The 23,494-nt window shown below is 51.0% G+C and overlaps 1 protein-coding gene and 1 pseudogene across 1 annotated transcript in view; both read left to right on the top strand.

Moving 5' to 3' along the window:
- The window catches only part of LOC113407731, a 31,330-nt gene extending 8,882 nt beyond the window's left edge, over positions 1-22,448 (top strand). The window contains exons 2-6 of the mRNA XM_029912829.1: positions 6,345-6,434; positions 6,849-7,037; positions 14,502-14,630; positions 21,512-21,703; positions 22,312-22,448. Of these exons, the coding sequence (XP_029768689.1) occupies positions 6,356-6,434; positions 6,849-7,037; positions 14,502-14,630; positions 21,512-21,703; positions 22,312-22,448 (726 nt within the window). The 5' untranslated portion in view covers positions 6,345-6,355. The remainder of the gene's footprint in view (positions 1-6,344; positions 6,435-6,848; positions 7,038-14,501; positions 14,631-21,511; positions 21,704-22,311) is intronic.
- On the top strand, positions 10,770-11,490 carry LOC115271134 (annotated as a pseudogene).
- Positions 22,449-23,494: the final 1,046 nt, after the last annotated feature.

The raw sequence follows: 23,494 nt of genomic DNA, 5'->3' as shown, positions 1-23,494 counted from the left end.
TTTTTTTTTTTTTTTTTTTTTTTAGATGGAGCGATCAGATGAGCCCACGGTATTCAAGATGTGGGCGTATCATGGATTTATAAAGAGGCATTATGTTATTTTCTGTTGTATTATCTATCCCTTTCCTAAAGCTTCCTAACATTGTTAGCATTTTTGATTGCCGCTGCACATTGAGTGGATGTTTTCAGAGAACTATCCACAATGACTCCAAGATCTCTCTCAAGTGGTAACAGCAAGTTTAGAGCCAATGATTTTATATGTGTAGTTGGGATTATGTTTTCCAATGTGCATTACTTTGCATTTATCAACATTGAATTTCATCTGCAATTTTGTTGCCCAGTCACCCAGTTTTGTGGGATCCCTTTGTAGCTCTTCGCAGTCTGCTTTGGACTTAACTATCTTGAGTAGTTTTGTATTATCTGCAAATTTTGCCTGTTCACTGTTTACCCCTTTTTCCAGATCATTTATGAATATGTTAAATAGGACTGGGCCCAGTACAGATCCCTGGGGGACACCACTATTTACCTTTCTCCATTCTGAAAACTGACCATTTATTCCTTCCCTTTGTTTCCTGCCTTTTAACCAGTTACTGATCCGTGAGAGGACCTTCCCTCTTATCCCATGACAGGTTACTTTGTTTAAGAGTCTTTGGTGAGGGACCTTGTCAAAGGCTTTCTGAAAATCTAAGTACAGTATATCCACTGGATCTCCCTTGTCCACATGCTTGTTGACCCCCTCAGAGAATTCTAGTAGATTGGTGAGGCATGATTTCCCTTTACAAAAAACATGTTGACTCTTCTCCCCAACAAATTATGTTCATCTATGTGTCTGACAATTCTTTTCTTCATTATAGTTTCAACCAGTTTGCCCGGTACTAAAGTCAGGCTTACCAGTGTGTAATTGACAGGAGCACCTCTGGAGCCCTTTTTTAAAAATTGATGTCACGTTAGCTATCCTCCAGTCATTTGGTACAGAAGCTGATTTAAATGATAGGTTAATAGCTTTGCAGTTTCACATTTGAGTTCCTTCAGAACTCTTGGGTGAATATCATCTGGTCCTGGTGACTTACTACTATTTAATTTATCAATTTATTCCAAAACCTTCTCTAATGACAGCTCAATCTGGGACAGTTCCTCAGATTTGTCACCTAAAAAGAATGGCTCAGGTTTGGGAATCTCCCTCACATCCTCAGCTGTGTGAAGACTGATGCAAAGAATTCATTTAGTTTCTCTGCAATGGCCTTATAATCTTTGAGTGCTCCTTTAGCATCTCGATTGCCCAGTGGCCCCACTGGTCGTGTAGCAGGCTTCCTGCTTCTGATTCCTAATTATTATATTTTTATACTTCACTTGCCAGTGTTTATGCTCCTTTCTATTTTTCCTCACTAGTATTTAACTTCCCCTTTTTAAAGGATGCCTTTTTGCCTCTCACTGCTTCTTTTACTTTGTTGTTTAGCCACGCTGGCACTTTTTGGTTCTCTTACTATGTTTTTTCATTTGGGGTATACATTTCAGTTGAGCCTCTATTATGGTGTCTTTAAAAAGTTTCCATGCAGCTTGCAGGGATTTCACTTTTGGTACTGTACTTTTTAATTTCTGTTTAACTAATCTCCTGATTTTTGTGTAGTTCCCCTTTCTGAAATTAAATGCTACCTTGCATTGGCCCTTTTGGTCACCCTGGGAGCTCATGTTCTGGGGTTCTCCACCATGACACCCAAGTCCTTTTCAGGGCCACTGCTTCCACGATAGAGTCCCCCATCTAGGGTGACCAGATGTCCTGATTTTATAGGGACAGTCCCGATATTTGGGGCTTTTTTTTATATGGGCTTCTATTACCCCCCACCCCCGTCCCGATTTTTCACACTTGCTGTCTGGTCACCCTACCCCCATCCCGTAAGCATGACTACAGCCTTTGTTCCTAGGTATATGCATTTACATTTGGCCATATTAAAATACACGCTGTTTGTACCCAGCTTACCAAGGTGGCTCTGTATCAGTGTCCGCTTCCTTCTTTACTGCTTCCCCCACCTCGTCTTTGTGCCATCTGCAAAGTTTACCAGGGATGATTTTATGTGCTCTTTCAGGTTGTAGGTAAAAATGTTAAATAGCGTAGGGCCAAGAACTGATCCCTGTGGGACCCCACTAGAAACATACCTGTTTGATTCCAAATTGATTTAAGCCAAAGCAAAATAAGCCTAGTGCAACTTTCTCCTGTAGACAAGGCCCAAGATAATTTTTAAAATGTTTAATTCTAACTTCTTCTAAAAACTTTAAAATAAAGTTTTAAGAAGGACAAATCTGCATCGCTGGTAGAAAAAAGCCCTGAGTCTCTTGTGCCTTGGTCTATAGGGCATGGCCGGTGAAAGCAAACTGGAGAGTCCTGACTCAACACCCAAGATTTGGGGGACCTGATTCTCTGTTATGCCAAGGCCCCTTTCTGCCATTCTAGCACCATAAAACAGGTGGAAATGGCCTGCTGAGAATCCCCTTGTGCAGCTGCTCTGCAGCTGATGTGGAGCTGGCAGAAGGTTTCTGAACCTGAACCTGCCCTGCTCTCAGCATTCTGTGTGGGCGGCGGGGAAGAGTATTAATTTAGATGGATAAAAGGGGCCCAGAGAGTCAAAGGCATTGAACAAGATGTGGGTTTTGGTTCAGAAACTTCAGCCTGCTGAGTCCTATGGCAAACACACCATTGAAAATACTTTTAACCTTTTATTAAAGATACAGAAGAGAAGAAAAGCATTTAAAGGCTTTGAAATGTTTAAATAAGGCTTTCATTTGAACAGCATCCTTTGTTCCCTGTAGCTGGAGAGAGACTTTAGAAGGAAAAACCACCTTGTGATAAGTGTTGTTTTGGGGGGAAAGGGATGGGCTAGAGCTGTTTAAAGTCCAGTCCTGTTTCCCAGAAGACAAAACACGACAAATGCGCACACAAGGGAAAAGAAAAGAACAGCTAAGTTAGAAAATGTAGCTTCAGTCTCTGGAGTTGATTCTCACTTGCAGCCTCGCTGCTGGAAAAACACAGGCCCAGCCCCAGGGTCTTACGAGCCACTCCAAGACCTGGCAAGCTTGTACTAGCATCAAGCTGTTTAGGGCATTGCTTTGAGCTGCCTCTTTCTGGTCACAGGCTTAAAGCATTGTTGCAAAATATACAGTCTTGGCCAGTGACACCACGTTCATAGCAAACGGGAGGAAAAAGGAGAGGGAGAGAGGAAAGTGGAGAAATAAGGTACAGCTGGAAAAGGACACGTTTGGGCAAGGAAAACAGTCTCACATCGCAGGGGGTGCTTGGGATTCAGCTGGAGCCAGTTGAGATGGTGATGTCATCTGGGTCCCGCTGTCTGGCCGAGTGTGATCAGGACATCTCTCAGGACCAGGATGGACGAAGGTTCAGGATCTTACGCAATGGTGCAGGTGGCAGCTGTGATGCTGAGGCTCATTCCCATAGCCAGGGAGTGTTGGGTGGAATAGCCCATCCCCTCGTTATTTTGTCCGCCCATTAAACCTAATTTCCAACACACCAGTGTGGGTTAATTGATTTTTGGTCTCTCACTGTTCCTGTTCACCAGACATGATCTTAACAAAGTCCTTGAGTTATACCAGGAGGCCTTTTTGTACAGACTAATTCAATCTGTCTCCCTTTTTTATCTTTTCCCATCAATATTTGTTCTCGTAGGTTATTGGGACATAACATGAACTTTCACTCGCTTCTCACAGTTGAGCTCACAGGATAAATGTGTAGGCCCAGTTATTATAACAGGTGGATCAGGGCATGGCTGGAGCGTACCACACTGCTCTCGCTTACACTAGGAGTAGGGCTGGCCACTGCGTAGTCCCAGAATAAAGAAGTGTAAAGGTGGTCTAAAGCCCATGATCCCCCTCCAGCCCTGCCCCAAGTGCAGAATGGAGTAACTGAGAACCGGGCCCAACCACTCTGCTGATTACGCTGGCTGGGGGAGGAATAATATAGAGCAGAGGACCTGCAGTGTTCTCAGGCCAAGAGACTGCCCTGACTTCTATGTGGGCATCTTTGCAGATCTCTGACCCTGCCTTGAATGTTATCTTGGAGGCTTAGGCCTTATCTACACAGGTCAGAGAAACTTCAGGGCATAGCTATAGCAGGGTAACTATCACTGATCTGCTACAGCGCTCTAAGACTAGCTCCCTGTGTGGACACTGTACATAAATAAGTGACTTTGTTCCAGAATAATTGCTCCACTTTGGAGTACCAGTCAATCTCCCCATGTAGACAATCCCTTAAAGACCTGAAAACTTGTAAACAAAACTGCCAGAAAATCCCAGGCTGTCTCCATTTTCCCTGTTTATTGCTTGGCCTCTCAGGCTGGGCAGCAGCGTACCAAGGGGGAGATGAGTATCTGGGGTCTGCAGTCTTCCGGATGCTTTGCCACAGCTCGAAGTAGAGCTAGTGATGAAAACAGGGCCCAAGTCCAGCGTGTGCTGCTGTCGAAAGGCAGCTTGAATCCAGGCAGTTCTGACCCCCCCCCACCCCCCAAATACAGATTGATCCACCCCATGAATGGTCTCCTTTAGCAGGCTTGGCACAGAATTCTGCAACGGAGTCAGGCTAGATGGCCTGGACCTGCCTCTCTCTGCTGCCCAGGGAGATGCTGGAGCTGGACTCTCCTTGACTGAACAGGTGGCAGGTGGTGGAGTGTTCTTTGGGCGGGGCCTCGGCTGTGGAACAAGCTTCCACCCAGCTGCCCACCAGGGCTCTCTGCGGGGACCATGTGCACAGACAGCCAGAAAAGTTGAGGCCTGCTGGGGCTGAGGGTTGAGTGGGGAAAACCCTGCCTGCTGGCCCTTAGGGTGGAGTTCTTCTGGGGCTTTGTGCTTCAAATGATGTCCAGGAGCAGATGGTGCCTTCCTAATGTCATTATAGATAGCAGTAAGTAAATAGTGAAAGGCAGCATGGTCCAGGGGATAGAGCCTGGACTGGAAGCCAGGACTCCTGGGTTCTCTGCCTGGTGCTGCCCATGTCCTCACAGCAAGTCACCTCTTGGTGCCTTAGTTTCCCTGCCTGCAAAATGGAGGCTAATGATCTTCACTCAGCTTTGCAAAGTGCTTCAGGATCCTCAGATGAGGCATGAACTTCAACCCCTGGATCAGCTAGCCTAGAGGTGTGATGTTTTAAAGGCTTCATAGGAAGGAGAACACAAGACTGGGTGTCTCGTTCAGAAAGATCTGCTCTAGGTCAGCCAGAGGCTATAGGCCAGAGGCAGGAATCCCTAGGTGAGGAGCTCTGGCCTGTGTTCTACAGGAGGTCAGACTAGATGCTCACAACCGTCCCTTCTGGCCTTAAAAATCTGTGAACCTCTAAGTGTGAGCCCAGTCTGCCCTGCACTGGCCACTGGGGAAGGGCCAGCTTGGCCTTGATGGGGCTGCTCCAGCTCTGAATTCTAACTGCACCTCCACTGCCCTCCTGAGACTCTGCCCAGACAGAGGGGTTCAGCTGTAAGCCACGGGGAGTGGACAGTGAATGCAGCTAGACTGGCTCAGCAGGAGTCTCTGTCCATACAGCCCGCAGCCCCAGGTTCTCCAGATAGTTTTTGCTGTGCCATATCTCCTAGCCCTGGCTATTCGAGTGTGGGGGATGGGCAGGGCATTAGGCTTGGTGGAGCAGGGTAGGGTACTCTTTACTTTCTGAAAACCAGGCCCCCTGCCTCTTCCCCATCCTCCACTAGCTGCTCTCCCCCCTGCCCCTCCCTGCTTGCTGATGTCCCCCTCCCCCTTTCTCCTCACTCAATCCTCTCCACCCACTCCCTGGCCCCAGCCGGGCTCTCGCTGCAGCCTGGCATAGAGCCTGCTGCCTTCCTGCCCATGAGACGCAGGTAGGAGGCAGCCCCGGATGAGCTGATGACCCAACACCTTCCCCTGGGGTAACGGGACTTTTGGTGTCCGGTCAGTTCCACTGACTGGACACTGCTAGATCCAAAACCTGGCAACCCTAGAGCAGGGTCAGGTTTGCTACTGACTTGTCAGGTGTTTACATAATGAGGTTAATGAGCAAGGAGCTCCATTCCACAGCAGTGCTTCCACGCTGGCTCGGAGCCCTAAGGAGAGACCTCCAAGGCTGGTTACAGACAACACACAGGCCTGTGGGCCTGCCTATTCCGATGCTGTGTGGGGCTGGCTGCTGTGGCACAAGGACAGACAGAAGACTGTTGTAAGGAAAACAGCAGCATACACTGGGACCTGGAGGCAAAGGGAGTTAGCGCCCATTGGAAACCTCAGCCATGCTCCATAGTGGCTCCTGCATTCTGGAGCCGTGCGTATTGCCCATTGCTGGGAAGCAGCCTCCCTCAGAGTAACATTTTGCTGTTACAGCTTTGAGATCCATGCTCAGAAATCAACCATCCAGACATCTGCAGAGCGCCCGAGACGGGACAATGGAGGCTGCCAGCCTGCCAAATGAAGGTAATGCCCTTTATCTTTTGAGAACAAAGCATGGAAGAGCAGCATGTCCTAGTGGATAGAGCAGGTAGTTGGGCATCTGAGTTCTAGGACTGACTCTGCCCAGACCCATTGCGTGACTGCGGTCAAGTCACTTCCCCACCTTCTGCCTCAGTTTCTCCTAAGCTTTCTTCTAGCCAGGGCAGTGTGTCCCTAGTGAGCCCCTCAAATCTGGGCCATGCCACATTCTCCAGCATTATGTTAGATTGGCTTCTGGAGTGATTGAGACAGGGGAGGAGCTGGAAGGGGGTCAGGGTGGGTGTGTGTGTGATAGGAGGGGAAGTGGGGGGTGGCGGTCCTCTGTGCCAATGAAGGAACAGAAGCCAGTAATGACGTGACACCTTGCAGCACCATGATTCTCCTCCTCTCTGCCAACAGGCCAGTTTGCCCCAGGCTCCTTCCTGGAGAAGCTGAACTCCCTGGTGAAAGGAATCGGCTGCCCCAGTCCCGATGTGGGGAGGGCCCCGCGCAAAGCCTTTGACAAGAGATGGGCGAGTCTACCACATCCAGCCCCTCCCCCTGCCGAGGTGCCGGTGACCAGATCCCCTCCATCATCTTGCTCTAACGGTAAAAAAACATCACCTGGGGCATGGTGCACATTGGGCTATCACAGCCCATCTGGGTGGAGCACCAGGAGCAGGTAACAAGGGGTCTGAACCACCTTTGTCCCAGGGAAAACAACTGCCCAGCATGCGGGACCATGAAGAGTGGGCCACGGGCCTCATTGCAGAGCTACTGGAATGAGCCCTGGCAGAAGCACTGAGAACCTTCTCGTAGTGTGCACCGTCCATCCCTGCTGCAGCTGTTGTCCACTGAGTCTGTGCCATGCTCAGCCCTCATGCCTCATCCCTGTGCCTCTCACCCTCTTTGCCCTGCGGCATGGGGCCAGGGTGGTATGCTCCTGAGACAGCAGTGGCCCCATGGCAGTGGTGAGGAGGAGCAATGCTTGCCGCCCCACTGGCTGGTGTGCCCACTCAGGTTTGGCCCTACAGGCCTTCTATCTTGGGGGCGGGGCAGTGAGGCCAAACCTGAGTGGACAGTGCTGCTGCATGGCAGAACGTGTGCCTGGCTGTGGGGGAGAGATCTATCTCCCCCCAAACTGGGCTGTGCCCACTTCCCCTCACCATGGCCACCCCTCTCAGTCCTGCAGCTCAGTCAGTGCATGGCCTCTCATCTGAGAGCACCCTCAGGTGGGACAGGTGTGGGGCAGGAGGCTGAGATGCCAACACTTGCCGCTGCAGCTGTTTGTTCCTGTTTGGGGACGTGCTGAGATGGGAGCTGGGCAGGACTCGGGTGAGGCTGGGCAGGCCGACATCTCTCCTGTGTGCCTCGAACCAGAGCTCTGCCTCGGCCCTGACATGGCTCAGCCTCCTCCCAGCCATGACCCAGTCCTGAGTGGCCAGCAGGAAAAGTTCATCTGCCTTATTGGGAGTAATATCCTTAACCTCTATTTATTAACAATCACCAAAACAGAATACACACGCAATGCATACAATGCTCACCACTCCCAATAAAGGTTGCCAACCCTCCAGGAGTGCCCTGGAGACTCCAGGAATTACAGATTAATTGGAGATTGTCATGTGATGAAACCTCCAGGAATACCTCCAACCACAATTGGCAACTCTAGAGAGCCTTCCAGACAGGACCTACAGTTCCAGTGTGGGAGGGGGATACTGGGATCATTTCTTCAACATCCACCCTAAAGAAGCAAACAAAAGGCCCTGCCTAGGGTGACCAGATAGCAAGTGTAAAAATCGGGACAGGGGTGGGGGGTAATAGGAGCCCATATTTTAAAAAAAAAAAAAGCCCCAAATATCGGGACTGTCTCTATAAAATTGGGACATCTGGTCACCCTAGCCCTGCCCAACTTGTGTTTTCCTTCGCTGGTCCCGTTTAGAGAATGGCAGTCTCTTCTCCCCACTCTGTCTTCTTCCTCCTTCCCCTCTCCATCTGGTTTGACAGATCAGGCTTCATCAGCAACTTTATCCCTTAACTCTTCTTGATCTCTGTTATGTCTTCCTCCCAGCAAGGGAGCCCCTTAGCCACAAAGATTAAAGCAAGGCTTGCCTCAGAGGAAATGCAAACCAGGGCTTCCCCCCAGGGACTGATCAGCACCAGGATCAAAGCCCTGCTAGGGAGGATTCTGCTGCAGGGGTCGCTGGGGATGTTTTTTTAAGGAGACAAATGAGCCTATGGCAGAGACAGAGCAGTTCTGTCTTCTCGCCCTTTGCTCTCTTAGCTCTTTGCTTTCAAACCTGACAAGCGGGTTTGGATCTCCGTGTTTTTTGGGGTGATGTACAACGTCGGGGAGGGGGGGGTGCTGCTGATTAGCTGTGCATGTTTGTAAATGCCAACTCCATGGGGCTCCCTAAACTCCCCTGCCCTGGCAGCTTGTGCCAGATCAGAAATCCCATCTCGGTCCCAACGCTAGTGTAAACTAATTATTGTGAAAGAAGTGATCATGCTTTTTACCAAAGATGATGATGCGATTTCTTCCTAACTTTTTTAAAAAGCTTAAATTCTGTTAAATATCATCACACCACGTAAAGTTTTAACAAATAAACTTGTAAGTTTAACATGAAAAAACAGAGCCTTGATAAATGCTTTGTAGCACTCACGCTCAAGTTTTTGTCTTGGGGATATTTTGTAGAAATACCCCAGTCTTAAAAAAAAAAAAAGAAAAAAAAAACTTTAAAAAGCAAGCTAATGCTTTGTCTAAATGAATTGCCCAGCATTCAAAGACAATCCCAAACAAACCTATATTGCTCTAAAAACTTATTACTTGTAAACTGTAAAGAAAGCTTTACATTCCCTTCAGCATTACATGATACAAAACACACATGCAGCCTAACTTAAAAGAAAAATGAGTTCAAACTAGCCTATGTCAAAGAGATCATAACACTTTTTACCACTTTTTATTATTTCTTCCTGACTTTTAAAAAAATCTAAATTCTGTTAAACATAATTGCTCCGAGTAAAGTTTTAACAAATGAACGTTTAGAAGTTTAACATGGAAACAGTGGGCACTGATAAATGCTTTGTAGCTGTCACACGTGCTTTTAAAGATAACACAAGAAAACAGAACATTGATAAATGGAAGTGAAGCAGCTTTGTAGCACGCGCTCTCTCTCACACACACTCTCACAAACTTGAAAAGGTAAAATAACCAAAATCCATGTCATGGGGATATTTTGTAGTGGTCTAGTGAAAGAATGACCGTTTATACAGGGCTAGCATTTGTAAATTGTGGAGGAGCAAAGCCTTTATTCACACAATTTTTTCCTTTTACTTAATAATTGAGACATGGCCTATCTGAAGAAACGTATCCCCGCAAGCCGCCACCTCCTGTCTTCTAAAAGAATTGTTAGTGTTTGCAGCAAAATAATTTTTAATCACAGGATTAAAAATAAATAAAATTAGCTTTTAAACATTTTATTTCCATTTTCTGCTATCCCAACTTTTAAAAAATAACGTAAACATGTTTTTTAGATTGGATTTATCTGCTACAGCTTAAAGAGATGCCAAGAACAGGAAATTAAGTTCATTTCCATAACTAAATAATTATTTTGCAGCAGAGAGACATCCCTATGACACACCTTAAATAATACCCTAGCAACAACTACATTGTTTTGTTTTTGTCTAGCATCACGTTTAAGGGGCCCTAAAGAATTATTTTTCTGTTTTTATATAACACCTTACATTACACCTTAACCCTAGATGCTTTACACAGTTAAATAATACAAGACAGTAAATGAGAGCCCTGGGCAATTACTGAAAACAAGGGTGTTAGGATGACTAAAAGCCTACTGCAGAGGGCCTGGGGGAAAATTAAAAGGCACTGCTTTTAAGGAAGAGGGCATGATTTGAGGAGGTATATAGAAAACGGGGGAGATGAGTGGTTCAGGGTTATTTTGTGATGGCCCAAATGCCCTACTGTCTATATTTCTAACACACTCACAAGTACCTGGGGTCCTGTGCTACCTACTTCCCTTTTGACAACAACCACCTCTCCATATCCTGCTATGACCCAGACAGAAATCCCTCTTACGTGGGGCGGGAGGGCAATGGACTCTTAAACAATTGGCTGTAAACTACTGGCTAAGAAACTATTGCGCAGCTGTTGTATGAAAGAGGATGAGCCGTTCAGACCTTTTAAAGATGGAAGAGTCCTATTTCAGCCCTCAAGGAAGGGAAGAGGCTGGCTCTCTGATAGTGCTACATTATAATCCTACAGGAAAACTTATTCTAGGAGAAAAAGCAACTGATCACATAGACTGAACAAATGTTGCATGTCTGCTCATATGTAGTTTCATAGTCCTGGAGAACTTGATGGTGTTGGTTGCCCTATGGAAAAATAACAAATTGCACAACTGTATGTACTTTTTGGTTGGCAGTCTAACTCTCTGTGATCTGTTAATTGGCACAGTTTACTAAGTAACGTTCTTATGTCTGGAAGGAAAACTCCAAGATGGTTTATTAGGAAAGGCAGTATGTTTGTCGCCCTAAGAGCTGCCACTTTTAGTTTGTTAGACACAGCCATTGAGAGACATTTGACTGTGGTTAAAAGGAGGCCTTACGAGGCAATTAAAAAGTACAGGGTCTTCTTATCAGACCATGTTGGTTTATCTCAGTTTCCCTGGTATGTTAGAAACCCTCAACAGGAAATGTATCAACAACTTACCAGACTGCTCAACAGTTTTTTGCCTCTTTATTCCATAAGTGTCTTTATAACCATTTTGGTGACAATTGTTCTGCTTTGTGTGGATATTTACATACTAATAACTCAGAGATCTGTGTCGGACATTTCTGATTGTAATTGGTGGAGTCATCGCCTATTGGCCTCCATTGTTTGTTCTGTTGCTCACAGATGTAGCCTGCAAAGTAAAAGTGTGCCATTTTATACAAGGCTGACTGGTTCATTGCTTTGGCCCTCATTAATTCTGCATTGAATCTCAGCATTTACACTATGGCCAGAAGAAAACGTGGCAGGTTTTCTTTCACCTTGTTTGTGGGTGTCTAGTGAAGACCGGCATGCCCAGATCTTTGTCTGTGATCTGTGTTGGACCATAGGGGCAATGTAAGTCTGTGGCTCATGCACTTAAATCATAGGGAAAAACGTTAGCCATGTTTTACATTTTGTGTACCTGTTTATCCCATAACTTGTTTGGGTTTTAATTCTGTAACAGAACTGGCTCAGAAAAGTATAAGATTTATAAATAATACGAAACCAACGATGCAACAGCCCCATCTTCCTATTCCCTTAAACAGAAAGTCCTCCTTACTTAGAAAGGGAGACCAATAGACTTTTGAAAAGTTAGCCCTAAACTATTGACTAAGAAAGTATTGCACAAGCGTTGTATAAAAGAGGATGAGGCATTCTAGCAGGACGGAAGTGCCTTGAATCAAGCCTTGCCAACACCAGCAGTCCAAGTGGCTCATGAAGGGACCTAGGTGAGGGTTACAAAGATTGTCTGTCACATGAGAAGGGTCAGGGGTCACTGACTCCAGGGCTTCCTCTTGCATCTTCCTTTTCCTTGAAAATCAAATGCAAATAAAACATAATCTCAGCCAAACACAGAGGCGTCCAGCCAGCTACTAACTCTCACGAAGGGGATGGTGCCTGAGTAAGTAGGTAGGTCAGGATCAGGCAATGTCAGGGATTGTACTGCCACTCATCACGTAGCATGTGGGCACCTCCCATGTAATATCGATTAGCAATTGGACTTCTTGGAGTCTTTGGTTCTGCTCCCTTTGGGGGTAAAAGTTCATCTTATGGTGGGTTTTGTTGGTTGGTTGGTTTTTATTCTAGGGGGGCAGGAGAGTTATGAATGTTGCTCCAGTAACAGGCTTTGTCAGAGGCCAAGGCTCTCTGTATCCCTAAAGTTGCTCTGAGTCTAGATTCAGCTAGTGGCTCAGGAAGGCCGTTCCATAGCTGGATCCCTTGGTCCTTGGCTTTTATACCATCCTGGGAGGATTATTTTTGCTATTATTGAACATCTGTCAGTAGTGACTGCAGCATTGCCAACTTGTGTGACTTTATCATGAGTCAGAACATAGTTAGTGCCTGTCTTTAAGCCCCAGCTCCTGGAGTCACATGAATATGTAATAATGCATTGGCCTGCTAAACCCAGGGTTGTGAGTTCAATCCTTGAGGGGGCCATTTAGGGATTTGGGGCAAAAATCTGTCTGGGGATTAGTCCTGCTTTGAGCAGGGGGTTGGACTAGATGACCTCCTGAGGTCCCTTCCAACCCTGATATTCTATGAATCTCAGCTTTGGCTTGTCTATAAAAAGCAAGTTTCTAGCCATTATGATGGCAGGGAAAAGTTTGAAAATGTGACCTCCATGTAACCTTTTAGGCTCAGAAACCAGAAGGCAAATAAAAAGAACCCAAAATGTGTACATGTATTTTTTTAATATCTTGTGGGTTTTAAACCCAACTGATGATTTTTCAGTGCTTCTGGCTGGTGACGCTGCTGCTGTGTCTGAACCGCCCTGCCTTTCTGCTAACGTGGCATTCCCCAAACAGCTCCTGCCGCGGGCTGCCTGGCTGCCGAGGCAGCTCTGCCTCTGGAGCCCAGACCGCTCCTGGTGCATTGTCATTGCCGGTAACTGGATGGGCAGGTTGTGCTACTGGGACAATTGGGATGGCCCAAAGAAACAGAGCCAATGTCCTCTTTGGTTGTGCTTAGATGCCTTCTGTGTCCCTCCTGTAGGGCTGACCTCAGGCCTTGTGTGGTCTTGATGCTGTAGCAGGTACCTGTCAGCCGCCTGAAATCTCAACTGCGAGTGGGGGAGGAGGTTAGAGTGCTGGGCATTCTCGTTTCTCCGGTTCCAGATTCCAGCTCATACTTCAGGGTGAACTGTCTTTGGCCCAAGTCATTTGCTAGACGTTGACACTAAGGCCTTTGGCCCATGAATCTCTGAGCTGGGGAGGTTAGTACAGCGCTGTGAGCTGTACTGTAGCAGTTTAACAGCGTCAGTAGAGAAGCCACTGGGTATGTCTATGCTGCAATTAAACACCCACAGCTGGCCCACGTCAGATGACTCGGGCTTATGGGACTGTAACATCGCGGTGTAGAGATTCAGACTCAAGCTGCAGTCTGGGCTCTGGGACCTTCCCCACTCACAGGGTCCCAGAGCTCAGGCTCCAGCCCGAGCCCAAACGCCTACACTGTAGGTTGACAGCCCCGCAAGCCCGAGTCAGCCGACACGGGCCAGCCATGGGTGTTTAATTGCAGTGTAGATGTGTCCGCTGGGGGAGGGGAGGAGGGGTATTTATTTTTAAATCAATGTCTTTTCTATTTATGGCTATTTTTACAAACTTTTCTGCCGACCCGTTTGACTGAACATACTAAGGGCATGACATGGTGGGTCTGAACTGACACACCACAGAGTGGGGCTGAACTGGCCTGGCACAGAACAACCTGAAATGAACCACTCCTGAATTGTGGGTGGCAGCTGCTGCTATTTGTATTGTGGCAGTGCCTAGGAACCCCAGCCGGGGACCAGCACCCCATTGCACAAACACAGACCAGAGACGGTCCTTGCCCTCATTAATTCATTGCTAATCCCATGGTGAGCAAACTGACTTACAGCGTGCTGGCACAGTGCTCCAAGATGGGTTGTGCCAACTTAAAAAGAATGTGGTAGCCGCGGCGCACTAAGGAGAGGTGGTCTTTGCAGCGCTCAGGGCCAGCCTGGCACCAAGGGCAATGAGGAATTTCTTCTCCATCTGTGTGTTTCTTGCACTGGTGACCGGTTTCACACTTGGATGCTTTTATCTTTGCTGACGTGGTGACATGAGGAGGGTCAGACCCGCTGGTTTGTGGTGGCCGCTATCACTTCCCTGGGTGCAGCGGGGGCTCGGCTCGGGCCCCGAGTCTGCGCTGGGATGGTGTGCTGTGTCTCTGTTTCGAAGTGACTCTGATCAATTTTCAGTCAGTGCTGGTGGCAGGGCCGCTGTGAAATTCTGTTATGCCCCACAAGCTGGTGTGTGATTTACAGCTGCTGCTGTTTCAATTTCCCACAGGACTCCCTGCTGTTGTACCGCTGCCTGTGAGCGCTCGGCGAGAGCCTGTCACCAAACCGATCGCTGAGGCTAGCGTCTCGTCCACGCGGGGAAGCAGGACAGCCGCCTGCCCCCCGCTTGCTCCTGCAGGTAGGAGAATCACTGCTGTTAGAAGTGATCAATACCCACTTCCCCTCCTCCACGGGAGCCCCCACGGAGTGGGATGGGTTCCCCTAAAATAACATTTCCTTCCTTGTATACCAGTGAACTCCGGCTCAAAGAGGGGAAGTTTATTACAGGACTGATCCCACTGGGCAAATTCTTTGTTGCATTTTTGTCAGTGTCAACAGTTAAACCAAACTGGCCAGTTTCCCTTTCGTCTCTGCTCCGTGTCTGCCTTCAAGTTCTCATCCCAATGGCGGGATGTTTACTATTTCTTTGTAGAATTGTAGAGCTCAGAGACCCCACCTGAGATCAGGGCCCCATTCTGCTAGGTGCTGTGTGTACTTAAAACAAGGGAACAGCGCTTGCCCCGAGTAGCTCGCAGTTGAAGATGAGACGCAGGGTGGAGATGGAGGCCGGGGGGTGGGGGGGGAGAGGGCGTGCCCGAGGGCTTGCAGCAGGTCCATGGCACATCTGGGAATAGAACCCGAGTCCTCATCTGCTTTGGGCTGCAAACCCTGACTTGAGCGTGGGAAGGGGAGAAAAGTTTAAATCCAAACAAAGCAACTGTGTATTTGGCAGTTTGGCCCACGAGTCTCTGAGCTGGTGAGTCTCGTTCAGCGCTGCCAGCTGTGCTGTAGTAGTTTAATAGCCCCGGTAGAGAGCCACTGGGTATGTCTGTGCTGCAATTAAACACCCTTCGCTGTTGGCTTTGCTACGTGTCCGAGCTCCAGCAGCTTGCCAGGCAGCCCCACAAAGAGCTGTAGCAGGGGTGCGCGCCTTGGAGCAGGTTTCCTGGGCCTAGCTGAGGTCCATGCAGTGTTGTCTTTTCTTCTCCTTCTCTGCGTGCAGAACTGTTTCCTCTCCCTCCCCAGGCTGTCCACTCCATTCACTCTGCTTCCTCCTGGGGCCAGGGGAGAGTCTGGCCTTAGAGCTAGGCTTACCCTGAGTGTTTCTGGGACTCGCCCGCCATTGCTCTAGCACCCATGGGAGTCCTGTTGCCGTCACCCGCCCCCACTGACCCCTGGCAGCGCCCTGACTCTCATGAAAATAAATAAAATAAAAATAAATTAATGGAAATATCCTATCTCCTAGAACTGGAAGGGACCTTGAAGGGTCATCGAGTCCAGCCCCCTGCCTTCACTAGCAGGACCAAGTACTGATTTTGCCCCAGATCCCTAAGTGGCCCCCTCAAGGATTGAACTCTCAACCCTGGGTTTAGTAGGGGGCAATGCTCAAACCACTGAGCTATCCCTCCCCACCCTGAGTACACCGGGATCTTCAATGAGCACAAGTGCCCGGGATTTAGCTCTGATGTCTTGACAGCAGCACAGCGCCTGCTCCAGTCGTCATGCCGGAGGATTGGTGCAGGAGCCCCGGTGAAGGCCTAGGCTGTAGCCTTGCTATAACCATGCTGTGACTGCGTCCCCTCGCAGTGTATGCTGCACGGTCAGTCCAGTGTTTCAGCTTGATTAGAGGCCGTGCTGAGGTCTCCCCTCCACAGCGTGCTTTAGCTGTGGACTTAGCTAGGGCCTGACCACATGCAGCACAAGATGTTCTTCGGTTTCCCCTCTAAACCCTGAACTGGCTTGACCCTGCTTAGCTGGAGCCAATGGGATCCCTGCAGGCTATCCGGGAGCAAGCCAGCAGAGAGATAGTGGCCCTCCACCCAAAGGGGTACTGAATTACAGCCCTTCCCCAAGGGCTCTGGGTTTGCGGGGGAAGGAGTGGGGAGAGAGCTGCCAGTGAGGCATGTGATGCTGAGCAGAGCCCCCCCCCCATCCCCCATTGTCACTAGGAGGAAGTGATGGCAGCTGATAAGGGAAATGTAGTTCCCAGTGGGAGGGAGGTGGTGGCCTAGTGGGGGTGTCTCTGGTGGCTCCTGTCCAAACTGCCTCCTTCCTCTCTGTCCAGGCAGCTGGAAAGCCAAGGGGCACTCCTGGGTGGGATTACGATCCTCCCAAGGGGTGTGCGGGGGTTCGAAAGTCCTGGGAGGGAGGAGCTGACCTGGCAGCCGGGGAATCAGGTTGGAGAGCCTAGTGTTTGGGTGAGGAGGTATTTGAGAAGGTGCATGTCCTTCATGGGGAGAAGATACTTTTTGGGGTACGTCCCGGGGGAAGGTGCTTTAGAGAGACATCTCACTGGGACCGAGCGGGGGGAGGGGCATCCTTGCCACCCACCACGGCGTTAAAAAGACCCATGAGCTCCCCTGCAGGGAGCTGGGAAGTTGGAGGACCTTGGGGAGAGAAGGACACACCTCTGAACTCTGTGGAAATAGCCTGAAGCAAGAGGGGCAGAGTGGGGAAGCGTTGCTTGGAAAATAGGATCTGACCCTCCTGAAATGGGGACAGGGCCGTGATCAGAGTTGGGTGTGGGAGCCAGGACTCCTGGGTTCTATTTGTAGCTCTGCCGCTGGCTCTCTGTGTGGCCTTGGGTGAGTCACTGACCCTCTCTGTGCCTTAGTTTATCAGGTTTGTCCAAGGGTGGAGAAGGGGGGGTCGTGATCTTTCCCTGCCTCCCTGGGGCTGAGGCCGAATCAGTGACCTTGTCCAGACCAAGACGTGGAAGGTGCTAGGTGACACGTGTTAGTTAACACCTGCCACGTCCTCGTCTGGATAAAGGCCTGAGATGAAAGCCCTTGCTCCTTCTCCCCCATACTGGGGGCCAGGGTACCCCTCCCCCCCCGGGGCCCTGCCCCCAGCGTGTCTTGTCTCACACATGCAATGGGACTCTGTTGCCCCTGGGCTCAGCCAGGGGTGTTGCTGTGCTAGGCTCCCCAGCAGAGGGAGCAGCAAGCGGCTCCCTGGCCACACCCATTACATGGCAGCTCCAGCCCTGGGAAAGGTAAGGCAGGGGAGCTGAGAGGTGCCTGCTCAATCCAACCCCATCCGCTCTTCACGTTGGCCATCCGGGGGGGGTGCGGCATCTGGGGAGGGAGGTGGGGAGACCCCGCCCCTGTGTGTATGGAGCCATGCGGGGGGGGGGCAGATAGTCCAGAAATGGGGGACCAGGCTTCTGACCCCATTGCCCTCTGGGGGGATGTGAACAAAGATGGGGTTGAGCCCCCGTGCTGAAATCCAGGCTGCCCTGATGTGTGGGGCCATGTCCCATCCAGCAACCCACTGCGCTGCTGCCCCTCCTCCCACTGCTCTTTCTCGGGGTGGGAGTGGCTGGAAGGCTCTGCTCTTTTCTGGCATAAAGGGGTGTCTCCCAGTCCCATCTCTCAGGCCTGCCATGAAAAACACATCACGGACTGTGAAATCTGGTTTCCCCACGTGAAATCTGGTCTTTTGTGTACTTTTACCCTATACAGATTTCACGGGGGAGACCAGCATTTATCAAATTGGGGGTCCTAACCCAAAAGGGAGTTGCAGGAGCCCTTAGTGCCCCCCAGCAGTGTCACAGCAAGGGGAAAACTCACTGTTCCTAACAGCTCTGCCCCAGCCCTGGGCCCCATGGTTTGTTACCGCCCTAGCAACGGACTCTGATTAGCGCGAGGAACCAAGGGTGTTGCCAACAGGGGGCAGGACAGTGCCCACCTACGTACTGGAAGTTTGAGGGATCTGGAGCCATCCTTCCGTGGAGCAGGAACCCTGGGCCTTTATTCATCTTTTAAATGGACTGTTTTAGATGCCAAGGCAGCCCAGTGCGATCGGGCAGCTTCACTCAGTGCCATCGGTGTCACTGGGCCTCCATGTGGATCAGCTGCGGGCATCAGGAAAGAGCTGAGAGTGGAATTTTTCCCTAGGCTGTAACAAAGCTGCTGGTTCAGGGGACAGTCTTCTCATCTTTAGGCCCCGATCTTGAATTCGTATCAGCACGGTCAGCCTTCTGCGTCCCCAGAGCGTTAGGATCGGTGTTGCAGTGCAGGCTGCTCTTACCTGTTCAGTGCAAGCCCCGTGCCCAGTTTTAGCACAGTAACAAAGGGCATCTAGTTAATTCTCTTAAACCTTATCAACCCAGAACCTTTCAGCTGTGAAAAGTAATGCACTGTCAGCGCAAAGGGGATTAAACTGTCTTGCAGTTAGGGATTTAAGGGCCCGATCCTGATTTCATTGAAGTTGGGGGGAGTGAAATCCGCTGTTAGCGTGGTGATGGGAGGGAAATGCTCCAGGAGCTGGAAAGTCTGTTCTGCGTATTCCGGTACACTGAGAAGCCTCCGCTGAGATCAGGGCCATGTTGATTTTTGAACAGTGCGAACAATGTCGCACATATTAAATGGATTAAAAACTGGTTAAGGATAGCTCTCAAAGTTAATGGGGGATCATCCTCCAGTGAGACCTCTTCTAATAGGGTCCTACAGGGATCAGTACGGGGTCAGTGCTGTTCAGTATCTTGAACAACGATCTGGAAGAAAGCATAAAATCTTAGCTGGGAAAATTTGCAGATGCCACCTGTCCACTGCTTCATTGTGAATAATGCCACGTCCGTTACACAGAGCAATCTGGGCCAGTTGTCAAGGGGACAGCGTGCTCGTGTTTTAACTCTGCCAGAGTGTGGGTCGCATGTCTAAAATGGGGAGCTGTGTCCTGGAATGTGGGACACTAGAAAGGACTGAGGGGTCGTGGCAGAAGGAATCCGACTGAACATGAGTTTGCAGGGTGATGCTTTAGCTCAGAGGGCAAACACGATCTTCAGGTGTGTAAGGGAGCTATCGGGTGGGAGTAGAGAGATGCTGTTGCCTCGGTATAGGTCATACGCTAGTGAGGCCATTACCGGTTGCTAGGTTTAGTTCTGGTGTCCACGCTGCCACAAGACTGCTAACAAATTAGAAAGGGTTCAGGAAAGTGCTACAGGAACTATTCAAGGATTGGAAAACCTGCCTGAGAGACAAAGGAAACTTGATCCATTTAGTTTATCGAAGAGAAAGTTAAGAGGTGACTTGATCATGGTTTCCAAGAACCTACGTGGGTACTTCTCCACCTGCGGGGCTCTTAAAGGCAGAATAAGATGCAGCAGCTGGAAGCTGAAGCTAGCTAAATTCAGACTAGAAATAAGGTGCAGACTGTTGACCACTGGAACAGTTTATCTGGGGGTGTGGTGCGTTCCCCAGCAGTTGGAGTCTTTACATTGAGATTGGGGGTCTCTTAAAACACATGCTCTGGCTCAAACACAAGTGCTGGACCTGCCGCAGGAATTGCTGGGTGAGATTCTCCGGCCTGTGATGCAGGACATCAGACTAGATCAGTTTCTCAAATGCAGCCACAATGGCCGCATGCGGCCACCAGGGGCTTTTCTTGTGGCCACAGCCTCCTGGGTGGTGATTGGGGAGAGGGGCAAAGCAACCACCCCTCCCCAGGGCCTCCAGCAGGGGCTGGTCCTTGCCCCCTTCTGGAGCCACAAACGCTGTAGGAGCAGGTGACCAGTGTGAGTTCCCCACCTTCCTGGGAGTGGTGGGGCTCGGGCTTTGGCCCTGGGGTGATGGGCGGAAGGCTCTGGCATGTGGCGGTGGACTTCATCCCACAGCCTCAGGGCTTCAGGCTTCAGCCCTGGGCTCACCCCCCTTTGCCCCTGGCCCTCCCCCACCCTCCCCACCTCCCCATCTAGGGCTTAATTTGTCCCCCAGCTTGCTGGGGCTGAGTAAGTTTGCTGTGAAAAGTGATATTAACAAATATACAAACATCACTTTTCACAGTAGCAGATTTACTAGCTAGCACGTCTAAAAAACAAAATCAACCAAAAAAAGCAAAACATGCAAAGCACCTTATTTGTGTTTCTATTCTGTTTGGGTCCAGTAAAGAGTAGCGACAACTCTACATTACTTTTATTATTGAGTCTGCGGAAAAAAACCCTACATAAATAAATGACAGTGATTTGGGTGTGTGTATACGCAGATTTATTTGTTTTTCCTAAAATTAAGTAATTTAGGGGAAATTGTCAGAGCGGCCACCAGCAAGAGTTGGTGGCCGCACTCTGAGGCCACCAAAAATTTTCTTGTAAGAACCCCTGCACGAGGCGATTATAATGTACTTGTCTGGCCTTAGGTGTGCTTGGGGCTCTGCTCCCCGTAGGTACACTGGCCCTGAGGTTCCTCCCCCCTGAATAGATGGGACAGGGCTGAGCTGTCTCCGGGGTTAGATCCACCAGATCACGCTGCCTCGTGTGTTCTTTGGGTTACCCTCCGGCTGTGGCTGACCTGGAGTACCCTGGAGGGGGCGGGGCTCTCAGCCTTAGCGGATTTCAGTGTGAAGGAGACGTGGCGGGGTTTTGTTGTAGTTGAACTCCAGAAGGAAAATGGCTCCAATATAACAAATCGTGGGGGGAAGGGGGCTGCTTTCTTGCTAGCGTGGGGCAGAGGGGGGCCATGAGAACCCCCTTCCCCTGCAAAACCTGGGAATGGAGACTTCCCGAGCTGCCCTTCACTAAACGCAGTGCTGGCAGCGGTGGGGGACGTGATGAATTCTTTTCCTGGGGCTCTGTCTGAAAGCTGCTGCTTGGCCCGGCCTTGTTGTGGCAGCTCAGGCTTCGTTTTTCCTCTGCATCGTCAGACGTGACCTCGTTCTGGGGGTACAGGGCAATGGCCTTAAAACGGCCGCCCCCCGAGAGACCCCAGTGCGCACACTGAGCTTGAAGCTCCCAACACTGGGCACTGGCTGGGATTCGCCCTGCCCAGTGCAGATGGCTGAACAAGGCCTTGCGCACTGCTGGCACCCTTGGGTGGGGCCCAGGCCTCGCGTGGGGGAGATTTTACCCCGGACGCTCCCTGCCTCCCCCTTTATTACATGGGGAGAGCCAAAATCCAGCAGCCAGAGGGGAGCGGTGTCCCCTCCTACCCAGAGCCAGGTGATGGGGAGGTAAAAGGCAGACCCATATAGGGCTGAGCAAAGCAACGCACTGACCATCTCCTTCTAACCCCTTCCTTACCGCAGCTCCGCGCCAGGCCTCCAGCGTGGCCCAGGAACCATCTCCCCAGGCAGCTCTGGAGCTCCAGGGCGGCACCAGCAGCCTCGACGAGCAGGCCCAGCAGCTGGATGCGGAAATCAACGAGCTGATCCAGCAGTGGGAGCTCAGGCCTGAGGATGAGGAGTGGGAGGACACGGCCTCTTCCATGCGGCTGAAGAGTAGGTGCCCTCGGAGCGTAGTGCCCATACCCCTGTGGGCTGGCCAGCTCCCCCGCCCAGGGAACTTAGAGCTGGAAGAGCCCTGTCAGATCACCTGTGGCCACAGCAGGGTGGTTCCCTACAGACCGTCCCCAGGGCTCTGTCCAGTCTGGGTTTAGATGCTGCCTGGCCCAGTCCCACTCCAGGAGCCAGTTCCCCCAGCGCCAGAGCTCCTAGCAAAACAGGGAACATCTGCTTTGTTCAGACACCCCCAAGGCTCCTAGCTCTCCCCTTGCCCAGCCCTAGTCCCTCTCCCGGCCCGGTGCTCCCACCCTTCGATCTGGCTCAGGACTGTGTAGTAGCTCTGCTGCCAACATGCCACTTCCCATCCTTGCCTGCTCTCACAGAGCCCGGCAGCGTGAAGATGGGTCCCAGGCCAGGGTTGGGGAGAGGAGCCAGGCACTGAAAGTTCCAGGGATGTGCCCCTTTCCCCAGAGACCCACCTGGGCGTGGTTTGCCTTCTCCCCTGCATCTCCCTGCCCCGTGGCTTTGGCAGGGCCAGGCGTCGCTCTGAGCTCCTGCCCTGATGAGAGACGCTCAGATTCCCACCCAATGTGCTTTCTGCGCAGGTAAATGGTGCCGGGGTGACCCCATGGACCTGGACTACGAGTTCATCCGGGAGGACCCTGCCTATGACGCAGACAGGGTGGAGAGCGAGGCTCGGGAAGCAGGTGATGCGGGAGAGGGTGTCACTGGGGTGACCTGAGTCCTGCCCAGCCCACCTGGCACAGCTCAGAAGGGGCCGTTGGGCTCCTGCCCTACCAGCACCGGCAAGGCAGGAGGAGGGATGACCTGCTCTGATCTGCTGCCGTCACGGTGCTGCCCAGCTCGCTGAGAAGGGCCCTGAGTGCAGCTGGGCACCTCGTAGAGGGAGATGGCTGGGCGAAGACTCGGAGGTACAGGGCATACCTGGCTTCCTGCTGGGGCTCTGCAGCTGGCACATGCATACGGGGATCCCTGTCGGGGCCTGAGGCAGCACCTTCCTGCGGGGGGCAGGGGGAAGAGCAGTGGCCTGTCGTGAACAGATCTGGAAGGGCCTGGGCGAGTAGAGGGATCTGGGATGGGGGCTCAGCAGGGGAGGCGCAGGCGGGAAGCAGTGATCTGGGGGCTGTGGTGCTCTGCCTGGCACTCTCCATGCGCTGCAGCGGCTGCGCCCCCTTGAGCCTGGGATCCCGAGGTCAGGGGAGTTGGACACAGCAGCCTTTGGGGCTCACACAGAGGAGCTCTGCCCTGTGTCCCTGCTCGCAGGAGACCCTGCCATTTCACTAACCACTGAGCTCGCTAGCTTCTGAGCGACCGGCAAGGGCCGAGTCCAGCCGTGTGTCACGTGCCAGATGCAGCATTTATTCACTGCTTTCTGCCCCGGCGCTGCTGGGTAAGTGCAGAGCTCGCTGACCAATGGGAGGGGACGTGGGAGCTCCAGCTGCAGAGGCAGCTCTGCCCCCGCCGTCTGTCAGGATAACGCGGGCAGCACGAGGCGCCCTGTGGCGTTTAACGTGAAGACGTCTCTGGAGGGTGGATGCTTTCAGTCTCGCAGGTGACACTTGGGTGTACGTGTCAGATTGTCTCCGGGGTTGGTGCCACGGGGCGCTGGGAGCTTTCCAGAGCTCAGCACGAATGACACTAACCGTGGCTGTCGATGGGAAAGGCCTGGTAATCCATCTGGGCAGCGCAGCCCTGGAGCCAGTGACTGAGCCACAACCCAGGCGACGGGGCTCCCGCCCCGTAACTGGGAGAAGATTCCCAGCCCCA

This window comes from Terrapene carolina, unplaced genomic scaffold (genome assembly GCF_002925995.2).
Source record: "Terrapene carolina triunguis isolate 2854851 unplaced genomic scaffold, T_m_triunguis-2.0 Scaffold249, whole genome shotgun sequence".
In the NCBI taxonomy this organism is placed as follows: domain Eukaryota; kingdom Metazoa; phylum Chordata; order Testudines; family Emydidae; genus Terrapene; species Terrapene triunguis.
Note: the sequence above shows the minus strand (reverse complement) of the source record. Positions and strands in the feature narration are given on the sequence as shown.